General features: G+C 41.2%; 1 protein-coding gene across 9 annotated transcripts in view; it reads left to right on the top strand.

The window, feature by feature from the left end:
* The window catches only part of jade2 (jade family PHD finger 2), a 97707-nt gene that overhangs the window by 31914 nt on the left and 39347 nt on the right, over window positions 1–26446 (top strand). For all 9 annotated transcript variants that reach the window (XM_076979381.1, XM_076979387.1, XM_076979383.1 and 6 more), the window contains 3 exons: window positions 2924–3009; window positions 14021–14178; window positions 26037–26206. In XM_076979381.1, the coding sequence (XP_076835496.1) occupies window positions 2924–3009; window positions 14021–14178; window positions 26037–26206 (414 nt within the window). The remainder of the gene's footprint in view (window positions 1–2923; window positions 3010–14020; window positions 14179–26036; window positions 26207–26446) is intronic.

The following is a 26446-nucleotide window of genomic DNA, read 5'->3' as shown; positions in this document are numbered from 1 at the left end:
CACACCGATGGGTGGATCCGGAGCCTTCAGTCCTGCGTCTGGGAGATGACCGCCTTTGATGGAGAATCCGCCACGAACAGCTTAGAACACCCTCCCTGGGAAGACAGGAGAAAACACGTTAGACACACACAAAGGTACATTCACAAAAACACACACAGGAACGTTAATGTACAGAGGAACAAAAAGGAAAAGGGGATTCAGGAGAAACATAGGGATGGACACAAACACTGGTACAGACACTCACAAAAACGGAGCCAGGCATCGCGCATGTAGGAGGGCTGTCAGGGGTGAGAACGCTCCGGGAGCTGCAGGCGCTGGGTGCGGCGCGGCTGGCGGACGCTCCTGCAGCCCTCTCGGTGGGCGCGCTACCGGTCTCTTTGAAAACCCTCAGGGGGCACGCCGCAGAGTAGGCCTGCCGACGCTCGCTTTCCCCTCTCCGAGGACCCCACCGGGGTAGTTCGCTCTCTCCCGGCGATCGCTCCCCTGGTCTGGTGGGTGTGAGCGGCGTCCTCCGTCTCCATTTCTTCCTCACCGCCTAAGCTCCAGTTCATGGGCTCTACTGGGGTCTCAGACCGGGAGTAGTCCATTGCGCTCTCCTCTGATGTACACGGAGAAACGCCCTCCCTCGGACCTCTCCTCCCTCTCACGGTCTCACCGGATAAAAATTATACTGACCATCATTTGCATTGACCATTAAGGAAAATCTGAGAAAAAATCATAAGCATAATAATTTGTAACACAGGGTACTGTAGTCCAATCCAGAAGTGAGGAATTTATGGACTACCTTCTCCTGTGAAGACAGTATGTTCCTTTGCAGTGTTATTTTGCAATGTGCATTGTGCAAGGGCTGTCCTACAAATATCATTTACATGAGCTTCGGACGAGAGATTGGGACCCATAATTACACTAAGATCTTTAACTCTTAAAGAAGGTATAACTGGGAGATCATTACGGTTAATGAAAAAATTTAAAAGTATACTTCTGGCTGCCAGTGGGCCAAATGGAGTTTTGTTTTGTAAGGATATAACTAACATTTTTTACCTGTAACTTGAGGTAAGGCAGCACGATGAGGTGACTGCACTTCAATACAGCGTATATTATTATTATAGAGCATACAGCGCATACTAAACATATACAGTAGAACCCCGGAATTCGACCACCTCAGTTAGTGCTGGGCATTATACCGGTTCACACTGAAAACCGGTGTTTATTTTTGTTATCATAAGAATCTTTCATATACCGGCCACATCAGTTTAAATAGCCTTCACGTGTCCGGAACACAGTGCGGTCGTTAAATGTTTCTCAAGGGATGCCTTTTATTGCTGCGCTGCTAATCACACATGCAACAGAGCGCAAATCTAGCTTGCTGAACCACAAATTCAACCAAACATTGATGTAAAAGATGATGCCTCAAAGTAACTTTTGCCAAAGAAAGGAGCCATGTCTGTTGTCAGGAAGTACATAGGGTTTTAAAGGTCGGATGTGGACCAGTCACTTACTGCAAATGCTGTTGAGCAAAAGTTGTTGCGGCTTAACCACTCTGCTGCAGTAATTTTTTTCGTAATCAATGCAGTTAACACACGGGACCGTCAAATACAGTGAAACCGATATAATTTCGAAAAATTCTGTGATATAGAATTTTGATCATACTGCCCATCACTAGCCTCAGTACTTGACATGAAAGTTGGTGACCTCTTTGCACTATGCGTTTCAGCATCCGCTGACCCTGCGCCATCAGTTTACATGGCCTGAGTTGCTGTCGTTCCCAAACACATCCATTTTCTAATAATACAGCTGACAGTTGACTGTGGAATATGTAGGAGCGAGGAAATTTCACGACTGGATTTGTTGCACAGGTGGCATCCTATCACAGGAATCTATCACACCGAGCTCCTCAGTGTAACCCATTCTTTTACAAATGTTTGTAAAAATGTCTGCATGCGTAGGTCTTTAATTTTATACTCCTGTGGCCATGGAAGACATTGAAACACCTGATTCCGATAATTTGGATGGGTGAGCGGATACTTTTGGCAATATGGTGTATGTGTGTGTATGTATGTGTGTGCAGTATGCATATGTATGTATGTATGTATGTATGTAGGTATGTATGTACTGTATGTATATATACAGGGGTTGGACAATGAAACTGAAACACCTGGTTTTAGACCACAATGATTTATTAGTATGGTGTAGGGCCTCCTTTTGCGGTGAATATAGCGTCAATTTGTCTTGGGAATGACTTACAAGTTCTGGATAGTGGTCAGAGGGATTTGAAGCCATTCTTCTTGCAGGATAGTGGCCAGGTCACTATGTGATGCTGGTGGAGGAAAACGTTTCCTGACTCGCTCCTCGAAAACACCCCAAAGTGGCTCAATAATATTTAGATCTGGTGACTGTGCTGGCCATGGGAGATGTTCACTTTCTTCACTTCACTTTCATGTTCATCAAACCAATCTTTCACCAGTCTTACTGTGTTATTGGTGCATTATCATCCTGTTGAGGTGCACATTTAATTCTGCTGTGATTTGGGCAGCCATGGTTTTGTTTTTTGGATACAATCCGGGTTAGGACCTGAACATCCCTTTCAAACAGCTTCCACTTGCGACCACAGTTAATCCTGTTGGATGTGGTTCGTCCTTCTTGGTGGTACGCTGATATTACCCTGGATATTGGCTCTTGATACTGTGGATCTTGATACATCACAAAGACTTGCTATCTTGGTCACAGATGGACCAGCAAAACGTGCACCAACAATTTGTCCTCTTTTGAACTCTGGAATGGCACTCATAATGTTGTGTGCGTTGCAATATTTTGAGCAAATGTTTTGTGCTCTGACCCTGCTAACTGAACTACTTTTTTATACTACTCTAATAATAATAGATTAATTTAACCATATGCTCATATGTAAATGTATGTATTACAGGCCAAGTGACAATCTGGTCACGATCTTCAAAGAACACTGGGACCAATAGCACATGGGTACGGCAGGAACAGAAGAAACCATCTGAGGTGAGTCTGCTAGTAGGTAGCATGCTTACATCATCAAAAGCCAGAAGGGTGTCATTTGTCAGATTTTTGTTGCATTATTTAGAATAAGTATTTTTAGTTTTCAAGGAGGCAGATAATTCATAATACTGTCAAATCATTATGGAAATTAATATTGCATATTGGGTGAAATTTCATTTCCAGTGTATCTTAATAAATTTCATTTCCTGCATACCTAATAAAATATTAGTCTTTTTGGTAAGTAAAACCTCTTTTAAATTCCTTAATAGAACTTCAGTGACTTACTTATACCAGTGGGTAATGTTGCAGTCTGGATTAACTGTATTAAGCTCCATTTTGAGGGATTGTTAAAAAATATTTCTAGTCAATGTTTTTAATTTATGTCTACCAGATGGGTGCATGGACAGTATCGAAACATCTTTATTTATTTATTTTATTTAATATCTTAGTGTAACCAAAGAAAATAAAATTTTGGTTCCACCCATGCTGTTAATGAGTTCAAATATAAGTCAGTCTTTAAATGGTGAGTAGTACTCTATTATCTTTGAATATTCATCATAAAATAATATTTTACATTACATTTACAGACATTGTGCAGATTAAGCCTTTGCATCCTGTGACCTAATACAGTGATAGAACAAACTGTTGCCGAACAGGAAGGAAGTTGCTTTTGCTTGCAAGCAGGTGTGAAAATTGTAATGAAAAGCCTTTTCCTCCAGAGCCTACACACAAATCAATTGGAGCACAGTTTGTATAGGGAGATTGAAGTTTCACCAGCTGCTAAGGCTCATTAAGCCTGGCAAAAACAGCCACTGTAAACCATGCCATCCAGCTGCTAACAGTCTGAGGTGCGACTGTAAACCTCGCCAACCAGATGTTAACAGTCTGAAATGCTTGCTTCTGCCATAGAATGTTAAGGTGCTGTGTGTGCACATGCGTCGATGTAGAACATAAATTACTGCTTTTTATTTATTGTGCACAACTTTAAACAATCCTTTCTATGAACTACTTTTTCTGTTGTGTGTTCTTGTGCACAGTGTGATCAGTTTGATCAGTTGTATTTTATATTTTATTACAATTACTCTGGTTCTCACTTTCTTTAGGAATGTTCTGTTTCAGCCTAATGTGTCTGTGTTGGTATACTTCAAGTTTCAAGTATTTGAAAGAATATTCTCTTCCCTGTATTGCATACAGGAAAAAAGATTTTCCTGACTTTCTTTTCTTGACTGAAAGAACAGAATCCTTTAAGAAACGACTAAGATTTTCCTTAGTGAATTTTTTCGACTGTACCACCATTTTAGGACGCACTGCAATTCCTTCTCCTGAAATGGTAGATAAAACATGACAAATTTAATAGTAATCAGCCTGTGTTAAAGCTTAAATATGTACTAGTATAAGATAAATCAAAAGATGTTTATTAAGCGCTTGACCAGCTGCCATGAGAATGCGTGAGTGGAGAAATATGGATTTAGAGGCACAAACTGAAATGTATGGGTTAAAAGCCCTGTTTGGATTCTCTAAAAAGTGGAATGATTGGCACCTCTTGATGTGGTGTTCTCTCCAGCTCAGCCTGACCTCCTGCTGTGCTTTTCCCTGCAGGTGCCTCCTTGGTCATGAGTCATTGACTAATGTGGTGAATGAAAGCAGCAATACGCTTTCAGCTTCCTTCCAAAACTCCTCCAGACCATCAAAATACCCAATCATTAAAGCCAGGAGTACTCCAAAATTAGCTCTAATATTCGTCATTAAGCTGAAGGAGCCAGTCACTGTCTATTATATGTTTTATCACAGCTCTCACAGCAGGTGATATATATAATCTGAAGCATAAAATCCACAAACTTTGTACTTCTGCCTTGAAACCACCTTTTTTGATGGAATAATCTCCCTCAAAATTTATGCATGGGAAGGTGGGTGTGTCATTGGAAGGCTGTTGATGGTGTAAGGTGTATTGCATGGCCAAATTGGTCTGATTTCCTCAGAATGTTCAAGTCATTGGTTCCCTCAGTATTAAGGGGTCAGTCTATCTGTCTGTCTCTCTGCTTCCTGATTACAATCAAATGTTATCATGTGTATGCAGGATAGGTATCATCCTGTCTAAGCCTAATCGAAAATAGTTTGGCTTGTAAGCCTTCAGTATTAAGTTTGGGTCATACTACAAGTTGCATCTGGCTTAACTACAGTTGCATGAAAAGTATGTAAACCATTTGGGATTACTTGGATTTCTGCATAAATTGGTCATTAAATGTGTTCTGATCTTCATCTAAGTTACAACAATAGACAAAGACAATCTGCTTAAACTTATACCACACAAAACATTATATGTTTGCATGGTTTTATTCAACACAACATGTAAACATCCACAGTGCAGGTTGGAAAAAGTATTTGAACCCCTAGGCAAATGACATTTCTAAGAGCAAATTGGACCTAATCTGGAGTCCAATCAATGTGATGAGATTGGATGTGTTGGTTAAAGCTGCCCCGCCCTATAATAACACCAGTTTTGAGTTTGCTGTTCTTAAGAAGCATTGCTTGATGTGAATCATGCCTTGCACAAAAGAGCTCTCAGAAGACTCAAGTTCAAGAATTGTTGACTTGCATGAAGCTGGAAAGGGTTACAAAAGTATCTCTAAAAGCCTTGATGTTCATGTGTCCACGGTAAGACAGACGGTCTACAAATGGAGGAAGTTCATCGTGGGCGTCCTGTGAAGATGACTGCAAGAGCACGGCACACAATGATCAATGAGGTGAGGAAGAATCCTAGAATGTCAGCTAAAGACTTACAGAAATCTCTGGCACATGCTGATATTTTAGTTGACAAATCTACAGTATGTAAAACATTACACAAGAATGGAGTTCATGGTAGGACACCACTGAGGAAGCCACTGCTGTCCAAAAAAAGTTTGCAAAAGAGCACCTGGATGTTCCACAGTACTACTGGCAAAATATCCTGTGGACAGATGAAACCAAAATTGAGTTTGGAAAGAACACACAAAGAGAAAAAAGGCACAGCACACCATCATCAAAACCTCATCCCTACTTGTGAAATATGGTGGAGGGGACATCATGGTTTGGGGCCGCTTTGCTGCCTCAGGGCATGGACGGGTTGCCATCATCAACGAAAAAATGAATTCCCAAGTTTACCAAAACAGTTTGCAGGAAAACTTAAGACCATCTGTCAGCCAACTGCAGCTCAACAGAGGATGGATGATGCAACAAGACAACGACCCAAAACATAAAAGTAAATCAACAACTGAATGGCTTCAACAGAAAAAATACACTTTCTGGAGTGGCCCAGTCAGAGTCCTGACCTCAGCCCAGTTGAAATGCTGTGGCATGACCTCAAGAGAGCGATTCACACCAGATATCCCAAGAATATTTGCTGAACTGAAACTGAGTTTTATGAAGAGGAAAGGTCCAAAATTCCTCCTGACCATTGTGCAGGTCTGATCTGCATCTATAGGAAATGTTTGTTTGAGGTTATTGCTGCTAAAGGAGGGTCATCCAGTTATTAAATCCAAAGGTTCACATACTTTTTCCACCCTGCACTGTGGATGTTTACATGTTGTGTTGAATAAAACCATGCAAACATATTTTTATAAGGAGACTGTGTTTGTCTATTGTTGTGACTTAGATCAGAACACATTTAATGACCAATTTATGCAGAAATCCAAGTAATCCCAAAGGGTTCACATACTTTTTCATGCAACTGTATGTTGTAAACCATGCAATCCAGTCAGCAAAAATTTAATACTTGAGTAACAATTGGAGGCACAATTAAAATCATGTTGTTAATACTTGTTAAATCATGTTATGGGTAGTTCACCATTATAACAGCTTTAGTAGTTAATAATGGGTCGTTTAAAAAAAAAACAAAGTAATGAATCAGTTATTGTGCAATTTATTATTTATAGATAATGGTATTTAGTAAATAACGGAGATGGTCAGACAAGTGGATGAGTGAGGGGGAGACGGTGAGATGGTATGAAAGAGAATGGCAGATTTTACTATGGCAGATTTATAATTTATACATTACAGTTGTGTTCAAAATAATAGCAGTGTGTTTAAAAACACGAGTTAAGCACAAAATCTTTATAGTAGTTTTTATTTCCATGCATTGGGACCATTGCATACTGTTTTCCAAATCAAAACATGAAGCAAATGTATATAATTTGTAACTTTACAGAAAATAAAAAATGAACATTGGGCCATTAAAAAAATATAGCAGTGCCTGCATTTGTCTTTACAAACTCAAAATATGTACTCCTTTTTATGATTTAGCATTCCTGTGAATCACTAACCTAATATTTAGTTGAATAACCACAGTTTTTTAGAACTGCTTCACATCTGTGTTGCATAGAGTCAACCAACTTCTGGCATCTGTCAGCTGGTATTTCAGCCCAGGATGCTTTGACTATATCCCACAATTAATTTGCATCTCTTGGTTTTCCCTCAGAAACGGCATCTTTGATGTCACCCCACAAGTTTTCTATCATATTAAGGTCCGGTGATTGAACTGGCCACTCCATAACCTCAATTTTGTTGGACTGGAACCAAGATTTTGTTCATTACTGGTGTGTTTAGGGTCGTTATCTTGTTGAAACATAAATTTCAAGTGCATTTTCTATTCAGCGTAAGGCTGTTCAAGTGTTCTGATATATGAAGACTGGTCCATGATCCCTGGTGTGCGGTAAATAGGCCCAGCACATGCCCATATTATGATGCTTGCACCACCATGCTTCACTGTCTTCAGAGTGTACTGTGGCTTGAATTCAGAGTTTGGGGGTTGTCTGACAAACTGTCTACCACCCTTGGACCCAAATAGAACAATTTTACTTTCGTCAGTCCACAATATGTTTCTCCATTTCTCTTTAGGCCAGTTGATGTGTTCTTTGGCAAATTGTATCCGCTTCAGTACGTGTCTTTTTTGTTTAACAGTGGGACTTTGCGGGGACTTCTTACTAATAGATTAGCTTCACACAGGTGTCTTTTACCTGTCACAGTACTCACAGGTAACTTGAGACCGTCTTTGATCATCCTGGAGCTGATCATTGGTTGAGCCTTTGCCATTCTGGCTATTCTTTGATCCATTCTAATTGTGGTTTTGCATTTTCTTCCATGCCTCTGGTTTTGCTATCCATTTTAAGCATTGGAGATCTTTTTTTCTGAACAGCCTATTATTGTCTGCACTTCGTTATAAGTTTTACCCTCTCCAATCAACTTTTTAATTAAAGTTCGCTGTTCTTCTGAACAATGTCTCGAACGACCCATGTTTGTCAGGATTTCAAGGAGAAATGCATGTACAGCATGTGCTGGCTTCATCCTTAAATAAGGGCCACCTGATTCACACCTGTTTCCTCACAGAATGATTGTCCTCACTAATTGAACTCCATGCTGCTATTATTTTGAACACACCCCTTTCAATTAATTATTCAAATACACAGACTCAATAGCATGTATATAATGAATGCTGAATCTGTTGGCTTTCTAAGAATCTACTGCACCAACTGGTAAATTGTCATGTGGTAATGTAATTTATACCAAAAACAGTGATTAATCTGGTTAGTAATATTGGACTGCTATTATTTTGAACACTACTGTATATGTTCCATATTATATACACAATTTATTGACAAAAGCATGACTCACATTTGAGCTTAAGTGCTCAAATCCTAATCCATAGGAGCATTCCTAATCCATAGGGTTCAATATGACGTTAGTCCACCCTTTGCAGCTAGAACAGCTTCAAATCTTCTGGGAAGGCTGTACACGAGGTTTAGGGATGTACTGTATTTATGGGGATTTTGACCGTTCTTCCTGAAGTGCATTTGTGAGGTCACATACTGACGTTGGACACGAAGGCCTGTCTCTCAGTCTCCGCTCTAATTCATCCCAAAGGTGTTCTATCAGGTTGAGGTCAGGACTCTGTGCAGGCCAATCAAGTTCATCCACACCAGATTCTGTCCAAGTTCATCCACATTCTGACTCATCCACACTCCATGTTTTTATGGACTTTGCTTTGTGCCCTGGTGCACAGTCATGTTGGAAGAGGAAGGGGCCAGCTCCAAACTGTTCCCACATGGAATTGTCCAAAATTTCTTTGTATGCTGAAGCATTCTTAGTTCCTTTCACTGGAATAAAGGGGCCAAGCCCAGCTCCAGAACAAACCCCCCCCCCCCCCCCCCCCCAGACCCCCCCCACCAAACTTCATGGACGACACCAAAGCAAAGAACATAAGAAAGAAACATACCTGAATCTTTATCTCTAAACCTAAGAGAAAAAAACTGTCTACATAGTCTTAATATCAAAATATACAAAGGATGGTGTCCGCCCCTTACCCAAGCTGTCTAGACAAAAGAAGGGCCAATGTGATATATACAGTTAGGTCCATATATATTTGGACACTGACACAAATAGTATTTATACCTGTTTGCTGAAACATATTCAAGTTATAGTTCTATGATGTACATGGACATTAGGTATCCACATTAAAATTGGATGAAGGGTTTAGGAGTTTCAGCTCTTTAACATGTGCCACCCTGTTTCTAAAGGGACCAAAAGCAATTGACAATTGATTGGCAATCCCTTCGTTATGTAATTCTCAATTAAGCAGATAAAATGCCTGGAGTTGATTTGAGGTGTGGTGCTTGCATTTGGAAGGTTTTGCTGTGATGAAAACATGCAGTCGAAGGAGCTCTCCATGCAGGTGAAACAAGCCAGCCTTAAGCTGCAAAAATAGAAAAAATCTGATCTGAGAAATTGCTACGATATTAGGAGTGGCAAAATCTACATTTTGGTACATCCTGAGAAAGAAAAAAAGCCTGGTGAACTCATCACTGCAAAAAGACCTGGGTGCCCACTAGGGCTGGGTATCGATTCAAATTCCAAGAATCGATCCGATTCCGATTCTGAAGATTAAGAATCGATTTATTTCGATTTAATCCGATTTAATCGATGCGATCCGATTTGATCCAATTCGGGGTTTAGTGTTATTAAAAATGTATTTGAGCTGTTTCCTGACTATGTACAGAAGCAACATGTTAAAACTATATTATATCGATATTAATCAGCAAATACTTACTGGTAGTTGTTAGTTACTGATGGCTGAAAGACTGGTGAAAAGGGTCATCATAAATCTACCTTCAAGAAAGGTAATCCAGGACAATAAACAGAGGACATCTTTGAGGTGTCTATATCTGCAACAGTGTACTCCTACTGGGACACTAACCAGTGCATTATTATTATGATTGAAATAATTAAGAATTCACCTAAAAGCTGTTGCTACCAGATGCATTTTTATTTTAAAAGTGCTCACACTTAATAAACTGAAAGTATAAAATGTAAACGTGTATTTTTCTTTAAAGTGTGAATATAATAACAGTTATAACACGTTACGGTCCCCGACCCCTCCCTTTTGGGCGTGTGTTAACATTGTCTGCGTCTACTTGTCTGCGTCTGTAGATCTCCGTGGGTGCGGGTGCGTCTTGTGATAATCCGTCTCATCTCGTGGGGTTTGTGTGTTTGCGCAGCGTCCTGTGCTCGTCGTTGTTTGAGTCACACATGTTCTATGTAAACGTGTTTTATGTGCGCTGTCTGCGCTTCGGTAAATGGAATAAAACGTAACGATTTGGAAAGTGCAAAGGATTGTCTCTCGTCCATCGCCTTCGCGCCCAACGTTACAAGAACATTTTTAACTTTTTTAAACTGTAAAAACACTGGGTAAACTGTCAGTGACATGGACTAACTGTAAATAGTCACTGACACTGGATAAACTGTCCTTCAGCTTTTAGATTGCAGATTTGACTATCGTCGTTACCGTCACTTTCCGACGCCATGTTGTTTTACAGTTATTTAGACCGAGCACGCCTGCGTGAATTCAGTGATGAGGCGGGGGTAAAAGTTCACTAAAAAATCGATCTTTGGTCGTACGAATCGATTATCAGATCATCATATGCGAATCGATTCTGAATCGGAAAATCGATTTTTTCAACACAGGCCTAGTGCCCACAGAAGACAACAGTGGTGGATGATCGCAGAATAATCTCCATGGTGAAGAGAAACCCCTTCACAACAGCCAACCAAGTGAACAACACTCTCCAGGAGGAGCGTATCTATATCCAAATCTACCATAAAGAGAAGATTGCATGAAAGTAAATACAGAGGGTTCACTGCACAGTGCAAGCCACTCACAAGCCTAGAGAATAAAAAGGCTAGACTGGACTTTGCTAAAAAAAACATCTAAAAAAGCCAGCACAGTTCTGGAAGAACATTCTTTGGACAGATGAAACCAAGATCCACCTCTACCAGAATGATGGAAAGAGAAAGGTATGGCGAAGGCATGGTACAGCTCATGATTCAAAGCGTACCACATCATCTGTAAAACACGGCGGAGGCAGTGTGATGGCTTGGGCATGGCTGCCAGTGGCACTGGGTCACTAGTGTTTATTGATTATGTGACACAGGACAGAAGCAGCCAAATGAATTCTGAGGTATTCAGAGCCATACTGTGTGCTCAGATCCAACCAAATGCAGCCAAACTGATTGGTCATCGTTTCTACAGATGGACAATGACCCAAAACATAAAGCCAAAGCAACCCAGGAGTTTATTACAGCAAAGGAGTGGAATATTCTTCAATGGCCAAGTCAATCATCTGATCTCAACCCAATTGCGCATGCATTTCACTTGTTAAAGACTAAACTTCAGACAGAAAGGCCCACTAACAAACAGCAACTGAAAACCGCCGCAGTAAAGGCCTGGCAGAGCATTAAAAAGGAGGAAACACAGTGTCTGGTGATGTCCATGAGTTCAAGACTTCATTGCTAACAAAGGGTTGTCAACCAAGTACTAGAAATGAACATTTTATTTACAATTATTTAATCTGTCCAATTACTTTTTAGCCTCTGAAATGAAGGGATTGTGTTTAAAAGATGCTTTAGTTCCTCACAATCATTTTTTTCAACTCACTGAATTAAAGCTGAACGTCTGAACTTCAACTGCATCTGAATTGTGTTGTTCAAAATTCATTGTGGTAATGTATAGTACCAAAATTAGAAAAAATTTGTCTCTGTCCAAATACAGTGGGTTGCAAAAGTATTCATACCCCTTGAACTTTTCCATATTTTGTCACATTACAACCACAAACATAAATATATTTCACTGGAATTGAATGTGAAAGACCAACACAAAGTAGTATACAATTGTGAAGTGGAAGGAAAATTATACATGAATCAACATTTTTTTTACAAATAAAAACTGAAAAGTGCGATGTGCAAAATTATTCAGCCCCCCTGAGTCAATACTTTGTGGAGCCACCTTTTGCTGCAATTACAGCTGCAAGTCTTTTAGGGTATGTCTCCACCAGCTTTTCACATCTAGTGACTGAAATTCTTGCCCATTCCTCCTTGCAAAACAGCTCAAGCTCAGTCAGATTGGATGGAGAGCGTTTGTGAACAGCAGTTTTGAGATCTTGCCACAAATTCTCAATTGGGTTTAGGTCTGGACTTTGACTGGGCCATTCTAACACATGAATATTCTTTTTTTTAAACCACTCCATTGTAGCTCTGGCTTTATGTTTAGGGTCGTTGTCCTGCTGGAAGGTGAACCTCCGCCCCAGTCTCAAATCTTTTGCTGACTCCAACAGGTTTTCTTCCAAGATTGCCCTGTATTTGGCTCCATCCATCTTCCCATCAACTTTGACCAACTTCCCGGTCCCTGCTGAAGAGAAGATGCTGCCACCACCATATTTGACAGTGGGGATGGTGTTTTCAGAGTGATGTGCAGTGTTATTTCTCCGCCACACATAGCGTTTTGCATTGTGGCCAAAAAGTTCAATTTTGGTCTCGTCTGACCAAAGCACCTTCTTCCACATGTTTGCTGTGTCCTCAACATGGCTTCTGGCAAACTGCAAACGGGACTTCTTATGGTTTTCTTTTAACAATGGCTTTTTCCTTGCCACTCTTCCATAAAGACCACATTTGTGTAGTGCACGACTAATTGTTGTCCTGTGGACAGTTTCCCCCACCTGAGTTGTGGCTCTCTGCATTTCATCCAGAATCACCATGGGCCTCTTGGCTGCCTCTCTGATCAGTGATCTCCTTGTTCGGCCTGTAAGTTTAGGTGGACGGCCTTGTCTTGGCAGGTTTACTGTGGTGCCATACTCTTTCCATTTCCGGATGATGGATTGAACGGTGCTCCGTGAGATGTTCAAAGCTTGGGAAATCTTTTTATAACCTAAGCCTGCTTTAAACTTCACCAAAACCATATTCCTAACCTGTCTGGTGTGTTCTTTGGACTTCATGATGCTGTTTGCTCCCCAATATTCTCTTAACCAACATCTGAGGCCGTCACGGAGCAGCTGTATTTCTACTGAGATTAGATTACACACAGGTGGACCCTTTTGAAATGTGTGGTGGGAATAGGGTTAATAGCTGGTTCTAGCCTTGTAAAAGTGAAAACTGAATATGCAATTTATATGCAAATAATGCAATTTCCCAACATTTTTTTAGTAAAGAGAGAATATCTAATTGAATTTGGAGAGAATTTTCACCACCTTTGCTTTTGGTGCTAAAATCCAGGAATGGGAATTGATTCATGGGAATTCACAGAGGGTGTGAAATATTGTTGGATAAGAACATTTAAACACCTGCACTTGAATTTGAACATTTGAACACACCCCTTTTCCTTCTTTGATGGAACCTTGCAATGTGCATTTCTGGCAGTGGTCCCACCTGCTGGTCTGCATGGTACCTACATTGCTTTAGTGCAAATCTAATAAATGAATCATCAGAGAACAAAACTTGGCTTTCCTGACCAACATTTGGAGTAAGTGGAAAACTATAAATTTGATATTCTGCCTGACCGTTTCGTGTATGAACAAAGTGCGAAACTTTAATTTATGCACAAGAAAAACAGCTCAGCATACATTCCTGAGAGCAGTTTGTTTTTGCTTTGTTCTATTTTTTCCTTGTCTAGATTACATTTTGATCTAGGCTGTAAAAATAACTTATTTTTCTGCAGGTGTTTCGGACAGATTTCATCACAGCTATGAAGCTTCCAGACTCAGCTCAGTTGAATCCAGAGGAGTTCTATGTTCTGTCAGATCCCTGGAGACAGGAATGGGAGAAAGGTGTTCAGGTCCCAGCCAACTCGCATGCCATTCCAGAGCCTGTGGTCAGGTCAGTGACATCTTTGGTTTCTGCATGCTTGTGTAGCTATATAATTGGATTGGTTTATGCCTCGACTTAAGAAAATCTTTAGGACATTTAGGTTACTGTATTACTTTGAGATTACTTTGATTATGCCGGGAACAGTGAATGTTAAAACATAACTTTAATGCAGGTGGCCACATGGACCAAAAAGTGTGTAATGACAAACCACATGCATGTAATAAATAAAGTCAAAGTCAAATTTATTTATATAGCCCTTTTTACAGCACATGTTGTCACGAAGCAGGGGTGGGTTTCCCGAAACGTTCGTAGCGCTAAGTACTTCGTAACCTCGTATGAAACGTATGAGGTTAAGAAGTACTTAGCGCTAAGAACGTTTCGGGAAACTCACCCCAGCTTTACAGTCGTATGGGTCCAGATCCCTAATGAGCAAGCCATGGGCAACTGTGGAAAGGACAAACTCCCTAAGATGGCAGGGATTAGGAAGAAACCTTGGGAGGACCAATACTCAAAAGGGAACCCAACAGAAGTCCGTATTTATAGTTCAAATACAATTCTATAGTTATAGTTGTAATTCCAGTCAGAGTAGTCACAGTCCCTAGAATGCAGATAGTGTGACTCAGGTAGGAGTTGGCATCAGCAAGTCCTCTTGCGGCATTGGCACATCCAACAATGGCATCGGCACATCTAGCAAGCCAGACCATCTAGGTGCTTGTATGGAATTCTTTTTGGTCAAAATATGCAACCAAGATATAAAATACAGGTTGAGTATGTGAACATCAATTTAAACAGTGATTAGCATGTGGCTTCGGCAGGTTTATCTATAGCAGCATAACTAAAGAGAGGGGCCTGGAGGTGACCATAGTCATGAGGGCTCAATGAGCCATTGCTTTCCACCCAAGTCATTATCACAACTAGAGTGATCCCACGACATGGCTGGATGATAGCATCAACATCTCAGATTACCAGAAGACTCGATGACTGGGGGCTCCCGAGCTCCACACCTTCACAAGTATAATATTAACTGAAGGCTTGATTAAATAGGTGAGTCTTAAGTCTAGATTTAAAGATTGGAACTGGGTCAGAATATCTCGGATTGGAGCTGAAGGGCTATTCCATAACGGAGGGGCTTTAATAGCGAAAACTCTGCCTCCGGCTGTAGTAACATAATTGTAGGAAATGTAGTTTTTGGTAATGTTTTTATTATGTATAAACACGTTTCGGGAGAGTAGCAGGTAACACCATGTGTGTATATGTATGTTGAGTTTTAGATGACGTCGACCCGAGAGGAAGGTTGGTTTAGCCGGGGGCGAAGCTATGAATATTAATACTTAGTCAGGTGTATGGAGGAAAAATCCTCCTTATTTGTACCATGATGAATGCTGTGACATACCACCTGTGCCTGCTAAGAGGATGACTGTTACGACATGCTGGTAACTGTTTGTGTCAGTAGAAAGAGAAATTATTAGGGTAAACTATATGCCGAAAGTACGCTTTGGTGAAACCTTCGCAAGCCTTTATTGTGATGTGTAAACTATAATAATAAAATCATTTTATATATATATATATATATATATATATATATATATATATATATATATATATATATATATATATATATATATATATATATACAATGTATACAATGTAACTCCATCATCCACACTTTGTGTTCAGATAGGAAGCAACATTGATTGTGAATCAATTTCAACTGCTCTTGTGCAAATGGAACAGACAACAGGAAGAAATGAGAGATTTTTCAATGATTTTTATTAATTGAGATCTAGGATGTGTTATTTTAGTGTTCCCTTTATTTTTTTGAGCAGTATATATATAGCCTATGAAGCACGACATCACTGTCAAATAAACGCGTCAGCTTTGTCAATATTAATATCTTCCATACCACACCACAGAATTAAGTCTTTCTCAGAGGTGTCAAGTAACAAAGTACAAATACCTCACTACCTTACTTAAGTAGAAATTTTGGGTATCTATACTTTTCTGGAGTAATTTTTTTCATTCGACTTCTTTATTTCTACTCCTTACATTTTCATGCAGTTATCTGTAGGCTACTTGTCACGGTGACAGCTCCGGACCCCTCCTTGTGGGCGTGTCGTTATGTCGTCTGCGTGCAGTTATGTCCATGTTGTTTGTAGTTCCGTGAGTGTGGGTTGTTTGTGAGCGTGTTCATAGTCTCACCTGTGCCTTGTCTCGTGATAACTGGGGAATGTGTTAACAGCCCCGTCGACAGGGGGGACAACCGGGTCTGTTGTCCTGGGCCCCAGGGCCAGGAGGGCCCATCAAAGAGCCCAGCAATTTTTTTTTTTTTAAGTCTATAATTTAAAATAATCTTGAAATCTTTATTAATATAAAATTCTGTACTCAAAATAAACTCAATGGCTAAAATATATATGTTTTTTACCTATCTGCATATTTTCCATTAAGTGCATACACCCCCGCCTCCCACTGAAAAATGGTTTGATCCGGCACCGACCATAGCCGTCTGGTACCCGCCCAACAGCAGGAAATACAGTGGTGGATACAGAAATCTGGAGCGCAGAAATGAAAGCAAAAACCTGACGAATTTTTATGTTGCATTGTGTTCCAGGTTAGAAAAGTGCTGGAATTTAGGCTAAAGTACTTGAAAATGCTTGAAATTGTAACTACTTCGTTTCACAACAAATATCTGTCTGACTGAACAGTTCTCTTGTATTATATGACGTTAGCAAATACGAGCCTCTTGCAATTCCAGGACGAAACATGAGAGAACGTGAAGACGTTAAGATTGGGCATTTTGAAAATGAACAACCATTAAATAATGTGATGAAAAGTGAATTATTTCGAATCATTTCATGCTGGGAAATATTGAAATGGACCTTTAAAGTGACATACAAGTGTTTTAATTCCACCTTGTAAAGGTGTATGAACCCGGCAAACTGACAAAATGACTTTGTTCATTACGCTGAAGCGCGGCGCGCGCGAAGTTACAAAATTTGCGCGTGAGGCCCTCGCGCACAGGCGGTGCCACTGCGATTACGTCATTTTCGCCGCGCAGACCCTCGCGACGTGTCAAGTATGTGTGGCTATATTATATACTATATTGTCTGTTACAGAGGAAATGCCTCAATACAGAGGAAATAACAGACTGTCAACGGGCCTGTGTGTTAATCACCTATTTAATATGTGTTCGCACAACGTCTCGTCTTTGTCTAAAGTTTCATGCCTGTGTGAGCGTCGTATGTATGTGCTTGCGCTCCCCACTGAGCTTAACGTGGTTGTTTGTGTGATTAAACGTTGTATGTTGCATCGTTCTCGTCATGCCTCCTCCTTCGAGCGTCACAGTACTTTCTACTCCTTACATTCTACTCCTTACTCCTTGTTACTCCTATTTCATTTTGGCTTATTCTCAATCTGGCTTATCATAAAAAACATCCAGATAGATAGAGTGGATGTGATTTTGGTGGGATCAGAAGTATAAACACACACCATTCCCACACTTTGACTTCAGCAACAAAATAGCAGCAGACATGAGTAGCTTAGTATGAAGATGTTCATAGCAGAGACTTGAGAACTCAAGCGAGATGTCCCAACTAAGCACCAGCGAGGAGGCTGGTATCCAGGAAGACCAGCTAACCCACACTGTAGCCCAGGGGTGCCCATCGACCGGTTGATCGCGAAGGAAGTGCTGGTCGATCGCGAAGGAAGTGTGGGTAGATCGCATGACATTAAAAAGTAGTGGATGAATGACAGGCTATCGTCCATCTGCACTGACGGTTGTATTTTGATTGACATACATGGTAGCCAATCTGAAGTCTAGGGTTTGACACATGCACCCCTCCGACACATATCGACACAAAAAAATAAATAGGTAGATCTTTCTGACTTGGTCATCTTATAAGTAGATCGCAAGCTGAAAACTTGTGGGCACCCCTGCTGTATCCTATATCAAAAGAACTCCGTTGTAGGTTTTTGAAATATTTGTCTTGTCATCTGTGTTTTTGTCTTCATGGTAATAAATGTTTTCCGTCATGCACCACTCCCTCGCTGCCCCTCCCTCACCACCATGACTATTTTGTTTTAATAAAATTGCATCTTACTAAAATGCATTCATTTTAATGGGCATATATGGGGCTTGAAACAGTTAGCCTAGTGCATTCATATTTTTTAACATTGACATTTTAAAATAACAGTCATTATGGATTTCAGAAAATGTTTTTTGGGGTAGTGTCCTATAGGCCCTTTGACGCGGCCTACGTTTTTGTCCTTAATGCATGGGTTAAAGTTCTCCGTCACTACGACGGATTTCCGTCATTTGATTTTTTTGGGGAAAAAATCCGTCAAATCATAATAAACAACACACGCGCGTGCTATCTGTTTTGTGGCCGAAATATGATTCTCACTGGCGCTCATCAGCGCTGGATGGATGACGGCGGTGTCATTTGATTGACTTGCGGTTCATTCCGCCTTCAGATTTGCGGATATTACGTAGAAAAGTTTTTACCCCCCTCCTGCCTGGCGTGACCGTAGCGCGCGACTCTGTACACCTGCGCGAACGGCGGAGGCTACTTGCTGCGTCACATTCTTTTTGCAGTGTAGTCCGAAGCATGTGGTAGTATAAAGAAACACCCCTCAAAAACAGGGGAATGAACATTTACCTGACCAATTGTAATGTTGCATTAGTGCTGGAATTTAGGCTAAAGTACTTTAAAATGCTTGAAAATGTAACTACTTCGTTTCACAACAAATGTCTGTCTGACTGAACAGTTATTACAAATACGAGCCTCTTGTAATTCCAGGACGAAACATGAGAGAACGTGAAGTCGTTAAGATTGGGCGTTTTGAAAATAAACCAGCATTAAATAATGTGATAAAAAGCGAATTATTTCGAATCATTTCGAGTATATGTATAAATATTTAACTTAAATTTAACGTTGAGAACGCGTTGAAATGGACCTTGAAAGTGACGTACAAGTGCTTTAATTCCACCTTATAAAGGTGTATGAACCCGGCAAACATGACTTGGTTCACTGCGCTGAAGCGCTGTGCGCGGGAAGTTACAAAATTCGAGAGGTGCACGACTGCGAGGCTCTCGCGCACGGGTGGAGCCACCGCGATTACATCATTTTCGGCGTGCGGACCCTCGCGCTGCTCACGCCACTCGTGCTGCGTCAAGTATAAAGGCTTAAACCAGGCTTAACATGGATGGTGTTGTTCTGTTTGTATTTAAAAGCTCTATCCAGTGGTGTTAATTTTTTTTGTAACATACCTACTTAAAGCATGTAATCTTACGGCTTATGTTTTTGCGATGGTGAATCTGATAAAAACAAGAGAGCTTCATACCTCTTACCAGGATTCACTAAATTTGACTTGATCTTTAAATAATTTTCTGGAAGAGGACCCCCAGATAACTCCCATTAAATACACATTTATTGCTCAGGTGTTCATTCTCTCTTCTCTCCTTACACAGGCTGTTTAGATAAATATACTTTATAAATGTGTTTATTGTGTAGAATTAGGCAAAAGAGGCAGTGTCCCAACTACACCACATTTTCAGTAATTGTCTTTTGCCAGGAAAATTTTTTCAGTCAAATGAAAATTTCTTGCTTTAACCCATGCCTTAATGACATTTTCCCCTTACATTACTTTTGAAACCAGTACTTTTACACTTTTAAAAAGATTGTCAAAAGATTAAGTTGATACTTCAACTTCTACAGAAGTATTTTTTAAACCCTAGTATCTACCCAAGTAATGAATGCGAATATGTTTGACGCCTTTGGTCTTTCTCTTCTTTCAACTATCAACTGCTTTATTATCGCTCGTCGAAGTGGACTTAAACGCGAGTTCTACCGCAGAGACTTTTATAGTAGCACGAATCCTGTTATCAACATTGTAATGTTGTGAATAGCGTTTATTGAAATATTGAAAATGTGCTTAAAAATCATATCACCGGTATTGAAACATTTTCTATCGTGATATATATTGATAGTGAGTTATTGTTCAACACTACGAGAAGATTAATAAAACAAAGTGCACAATAATGTTGGAGTACCATTTTACTATCATTCACCTCTGCAGTCCACATCCACACCTGCAGTCTTGCTACATGGCCATTGTGACGCGCGGGCAGGGCGAAGGACGAGACACGGGAATCCTTGCTTTCCAGGCAGACGTCACTTTAATAACAAAGAGATTGCGCACGAGCAACACGCACGATTCACACAACGTGCAGACTTAGACAACGACGAGCACAGGACACTGCGCGAGCGCACATTAAATACAGACCACATTAGCCCCACGTGATTACGAGACGATTCACAGGTGAGACATTATTCACACGACATAACCCTCACCACGAAGTCCCACTGATGCAGACAAAGCACGTGGACAATGTATACACACGCCCAAAAGGGAGGGGCCGGGGTCCTCAACGTGACAGACGCCCCCTCCAAGGGCACTACCCGTCCCGGGGTGCCAACAGGACCGAGTGCCCCGAACCCACGGCGATGGGCGGATCCGACGCGCTCAGTCCTGCGTCTGGGAGGTGACCGCCCTCGGGGAAGCGTCCGCCACGGACCGCCTAGAACACCCTCCCTGGGAATACGGGAAAAGACGTTAGACACAGTAAACGGCACGGTCACAAACACACAGACTGGTACACATACACATAGAGGCACAAACGGGAATAGGGGGTTCGGCAAACAGACGGGAAGACTCACAAACACTGGGACAGACAGACATGAAACAGGCGCCAGGCTACACGCTAGGAGGAGAGCGATGAGGGGAGAGAGACAGGGAGCTGCAGATGCTGCGAGGGACAGTCCTCCTTCAGCCTTCGCTGCGGACCCTCCGCTGGGTGCTGTGCGACTGGCGGACGCGCCTGGCGCAGCGCAGTCAGTCCTCCCCCTCGGTGGGCCGTAGGGCATTCCACCTTCTCCTCTTGATCACCCCTGGAGCCGGCAGTGTGGTCTTCTTCCTCTGTCTCCATCGCCTCACTGCCCTGGCTCCAGCTCATGGGCTGTTCCGGGCTGCCACCCCGGGAGCAGTCCATCCCTTCTCCTCCGGAGCGATCGGAGGATGGGGTCCATCTCCCTTTCACCGTTCCACCAGAACACTCAGAGGGGGGCGGACTGCCCTCTTCCTCCGAGTCTAGTTCGCTGTCCGTGCACTCGGAAACGCCCGAGCGCACGGAAAGAGGACGATTGTCTTCCTCAGGTCCCTCTTCCTCCCCGTAGTCAGCGGGGTCGGCGGAGCACTCAGAGGGCGGGTAGTCCTCCTCCTCGTCCCCTTCCTCCTCCTCTACGACGGAAGAGGGGTCCACGGGCGGAGGGAGGTAGTCCTCCTCGTCGGACTCCTCCTCCTCTTCTTCCCCGTAGTTGACGGTAGAGACGTCATCTAGCGACGGAGGATAGCCGTCTTCCTCTGACTCCTCCTCCCTACCGTAGTTGACGGTGGAGGCGTCGCATAAAGACGGAGGGTAGCTGTCTTCCTCGTCTTCCAGCTCCTCCTCCTCGCCTGGGGAGTCCCCCTCCCCAAACTCGCTCTCGGGGGTCTTCTCCACCCCACAGAGCGCAAAGGAGCTCACCCGCAGGGGTGAGGGCTCCCTGGATGAAGAGGGGTGGTATGTTCCCCAAAGCCGCACCGCCTCCTGGCGTAGCTTCTCTGCCGCCTCGGGGTCGTGGTGCACCCGCGCCTGTTGCAGCAGGGACGCACAGATCGGGTCCAGCTCGAGCTGCGCCAAAGTCAGCGGGGCTTCGCGGCGCGGGGGGGAGGAAGAAGAGCGGTGGTGCCGCTTGCATGACTTTTTTCCCTTCTTGGGCTTGCTCTTGTAGCCTGGCATCTTTCTAAGCTACTTATAAGATGACCAAGTCAGAAAGATCTACCTCACCCGAGTGTAATTTGTTGACGGGGGGGGTGGCGAACATAAATTGTTGATGGGGGGGGGGGGGGAGTGGCGAACGTAAATTGTTACCGGGGCGGTGTATATATACAACCGTCAGAGCAGATGGACGATATCGTGTCATTCATCCACTACTTTTTAATGTCATGCGATCTACCCGCATTCCTTCGCGATTGACTGACACTTCCTTCGCGATCTACATAATGAACACCCCTGATCTACCTACTATAAAAATGCAAAACAAATTTATTTATTCTATATTAGCATTATTTAAGTTAATATTATTGCTATTTAATGGTGTATTCTTTCTTTCCTTTTCCTTTTAGGATAAATAAAGTATTTTATTTATTTATATTTATAAAGTATTTTAAAGTATCGCTAATTGTAGCGAGAAACACTCGCAGTCCGCAGTATTCTTCCAAAGTTTCTGGGTCAATTCCTCGGTCATGGCTTCAGATCACCATGTGACTGTATTCCTCGATACCTGGAGAGCTTTGATTGAAGATAATATTTCCGATTTGTTTTTAAAGTCTCGGAACAAGGAATCAGTGGCTTCAACAAATGCCTCTTTTATCATCTCTCCATCTTGGAAGGACTTCGTGTTTAACAATTAAGTGACTCAGCCGAAATTATGCTTCAGTGGCTGCCTTTGCTTTTGTGGTCAAATGTAAGTAAAATGACTGCTGTTCGGACAAATGGGATTTTAGTTATTTCACCTTTCTCCTCTCTCCTTTCTCCTTCTCAGCTCACTTTTCGGAGGAAAGTCAATGTCAGTTTTTTATGAACAGTCCAAAAATACCGCTCCACGTTTCCCTTCTTTGGAATAGCAGCGGAATACTGACAGATGAGGCAAACGCACTTAGAATATCACATAGTGAAATATAGTGAATATCACATATCATATAGTGAAAAACAAATCTTCCTCCCATTCTGTATGAAGTGGTAGGTTTTAGGCTTCTTACTCAGACCAGCTACAGCACTCATTTATATACCCTTTGTTGTATTTAGTTTAAATTGGAGGCTAGCTACGCTGCAAGGTAACTGAACAAGTTAGCACAGTTTAACGCGCATGTGTAGGTTGTCAGAAGTTCAGACGTCAGATTGGCTACTCTGTATGTCAATCAAAAGACGACTCTCAGTCCAGATGGATGATAGCCTGTCATTCATCCCCTAATTTTTAATGTCATGCAATCTACCCACACTTCCTTCGCGATCGACCAGTAGATTGCAATCAACGTATTGGGCACCTCTGATGTAGAGTGTAGTACACACCATGTCACTAAACAGCACAGTGACTACCTGTAGCCCTATATATAGACCCATTGACTGATTCCAAGATTGTAGACACTTGTAATACTAATTAATGGACACACCTTAATTTAACATGTCCCTTTGGTCACATTATTTTCAGGGATATAAATTTGATATTTAAATGAGTTCCTTCCTTGGTTTCAAGTATGCTGGATAACAATGAACGTCCAAAAAAAAAAAAATGCCATGGATATTGTTTCTGAGCAAGCCAGCAAAACTAGCATTTATTATCTTAGAATATTGGTAGGATCAGACTGAATTCTGAAATAAAGACTTAATTCTAAACCCACATGACATGCATGTTGCCAGTGCGTATGTTTTTGTGTTCTAATTTCTTACGTGTAAAAGGTAAACAAAATCAGCTATATTTATCAAAACATTTGATTTTGTGACCAGAAATAAGAAATGGGTTGCCTTTCACATAGACAAACATGTGCATTGCAAATATACAAAGATGTCCAAAAACTGTGAGTGACTTTTTGACATGTACGATAGCACTGTATGTCACTTTCACAAACCAGCCCCAAACATTCTCTCATTATACTGTCATTGGTAACAGCTTCCAATATATCCTGGTGAAAGCGCACCCCTTGCTCAGAATGATCTCCCAGATATTCCGTGAATTTCAATGACTGCATACATGATAGGAAGTGCATTCCTACAGGTGGTACATGTGTGCCTGACACCTGGACCAAGTGCCACACCTGCATCTCAATCTCAGGTCCTACAGGTGGTAAACATGGTCCCCAATGATTGGAACAAAGAGTCAGCTCTCTGGTACAGCAGCCAGTTCACCCATCTTATCTTCGTGAGGGATTTCCCTGTCAGAAAGGGTGATGTGTTGCCATCCCACACCAAAATTACAGTGCCACTTTGTTGTTGTTAAGCATGCATAAGGTGTTATGAACTGATCACCCAGGTTGCAAATCAATGCCAGGTGTAATCAGGGCCTACATTTTTTAGGACCAAGAAAAAGGGCATCCGTTTTAGTAGAAAAAAAGCTGACATCCATGCTGTAATTATTTTGCAGTCCTCAATCCTATTATCCCTTAATCCTATTAACTTGAATTATGTCATCTGGATTAGCTGGTGTATACAATAATGTATCACCAGCAAAGTATCTAATTCCATATTTATGAATAACACTTTCAAGAGTATGAAAGTTTTTCTGTCTCAATATTAAAATGAAAATGTAATACTCATTGCATTTGCACTCATACAAGCAACTGTGAGCTCAAAATTCAAGTTCAAATGCAATAGTTCCATTTACATTTGCAATGTGGTAGACGTCTATTCAGGTTTCAGTTACACATACATTCTGGTGCTCTATTTGTGCCTTTATTGGAATGTAAATGTATTTCCCGATTTGAATGATCAAGTTCATGTGATCATGCAAAGGTTGTATCAAAATTGTAATTAAAATGCTATGCTGCTCAACTATGAATAGACGTCTACCACACTGCAAATGTAAATGGAACAATTGCATTTGAATTTTGAGCTCAAAGTTGCTTGTATGAGTGGAACATGTAAATGCAAATGCGTATTACATTTTCATTTTAATATTGATACAGAATAACTTCTATACAAGAGTAGGTATATATACCGTAAAAAGTAGAGGTCCGTCAGAGAGCCTTGAGACACTAGTATAATTTACATGTTGGTAATAGTCAGTTTAGACTTTGAGCCAAAGCCTTAGCCTGAGCTTTTCCTCTGATAACAGTAGGGGATATGATAGTATGACCTATTGTCAAATGCAGCACTTCAGTAAAATTATGTAAGCTTGATCAGAAGGTACTAAAAGATCATTGGACGTCCTCAGTAAAGTATACTGTGATTCAGCCTAAATCATGACTGAAAATTTTCATTAACGTGATTCACATGCAAAATGATATCATATATTCCAAGTTTTACAAGTGGATTGGAATTATGCAGAATTCTAGATACATAAGCGTAAGCATAATGAGAACTACAACTGCTCTCCCCTGTTTTTTTTCTACCTGGAAAATAATGATGACATACAATTGATTTTTTTACAGAAGTACTTGTTAACTAATAATTTCCTAATAATGTTACCTCAGTGCTCAACGTATTCTACTCTGTATGGCAGTGGCATTTATCTAATGCTTAAATGAATTCCAGAGGCTAACATGGGATTGGCAAAAGGTGGGACAGAAGACATTTGATGAGAGATTCTGCTACATAATTTTATCATCTCAATGTCTAACAGATGATAAGAAGTCACATTCTTGTTGCTGCTTCAAAGAGTTAATTAGCTAACACATGTAGTAAAAAAGTGACTTTCATCAGCACATATCATGGTAAAATGCTAATGTCGCATCTCTCAGCCAAAGGAGTTTGATGCACGCTTTGGTAAAATGCCACTGCCATACAGAGTAGAATACGTTGAGCACTGAGGTAACATTATTAGGAAATTATTAGTTAACAAGTACTTCTGTAAAAAAAAAAAGTGCTTGCGCACTTTCTAATAAACCATCCTTTTTCCCTGAGACTTGGCGTGATCGCTTCCTTTTTAGTCGCTCACTCTGCCCGTCACAGATATCTTGCTGCATAACATTACTTTATCTAATGCAGTGCTACACAACATGATCCACTGTTTACTGTGTAATGATAATTGATGTGTGCATTTGTGTGTTTTTAGGGTGCTTCCTGAGGTCAGTCGGATTCCATTCTTTTCACCAAGCCAAAGCAGGGAACAGAAAAAATTAAGATTAGACTCTCCAGTTCTCACAAACTCAATGAGTCGATATGATCTAGATGACTTGGATGTGGCTTGGCTAGAACTGGTCAATGCAGAATTCAGAGAACTAGGTATGGACCACATGTTCTTGGGGGGGGGGGGGGGGGGGGAATGATAGCATACAGAATGTTTTTATTCAAAGTAATTGGTAAGCAATATTTAAATAAAAACAACTAAAGCAAGGAAACCAATGTTTGCACTCACATGCATGATGAATTCTTTTTGCAGCCTGTTGTAAACATTTATTTTCATAAAATCAGTTCTACTTATTTATTCCTATTATTATTATTGTTGTTTTCTTTTAACAGGTA

The sequence above is a fragment of the Brachyhypopomus gauderio genome, chromosome 18 (assembly GCF_052324685.1).
Source record: "Brachyhypopomus gauderio isolate BG-103 chromosome 18, BGAUD_0.2, whole genome shotgun sequence".
Taxonomy (NCBI): Eukaryota; Metazoa; Chordata; class Actinopteri; order Gymnotiformes; family Hypopomidae; genus Brachyhypopomus; species Brachyhypopomus gauderio.
Note: the sequence above shows the minus strand (reverse complement) of the source record. Positions and strands in the feature narration are given on the sequence as shown.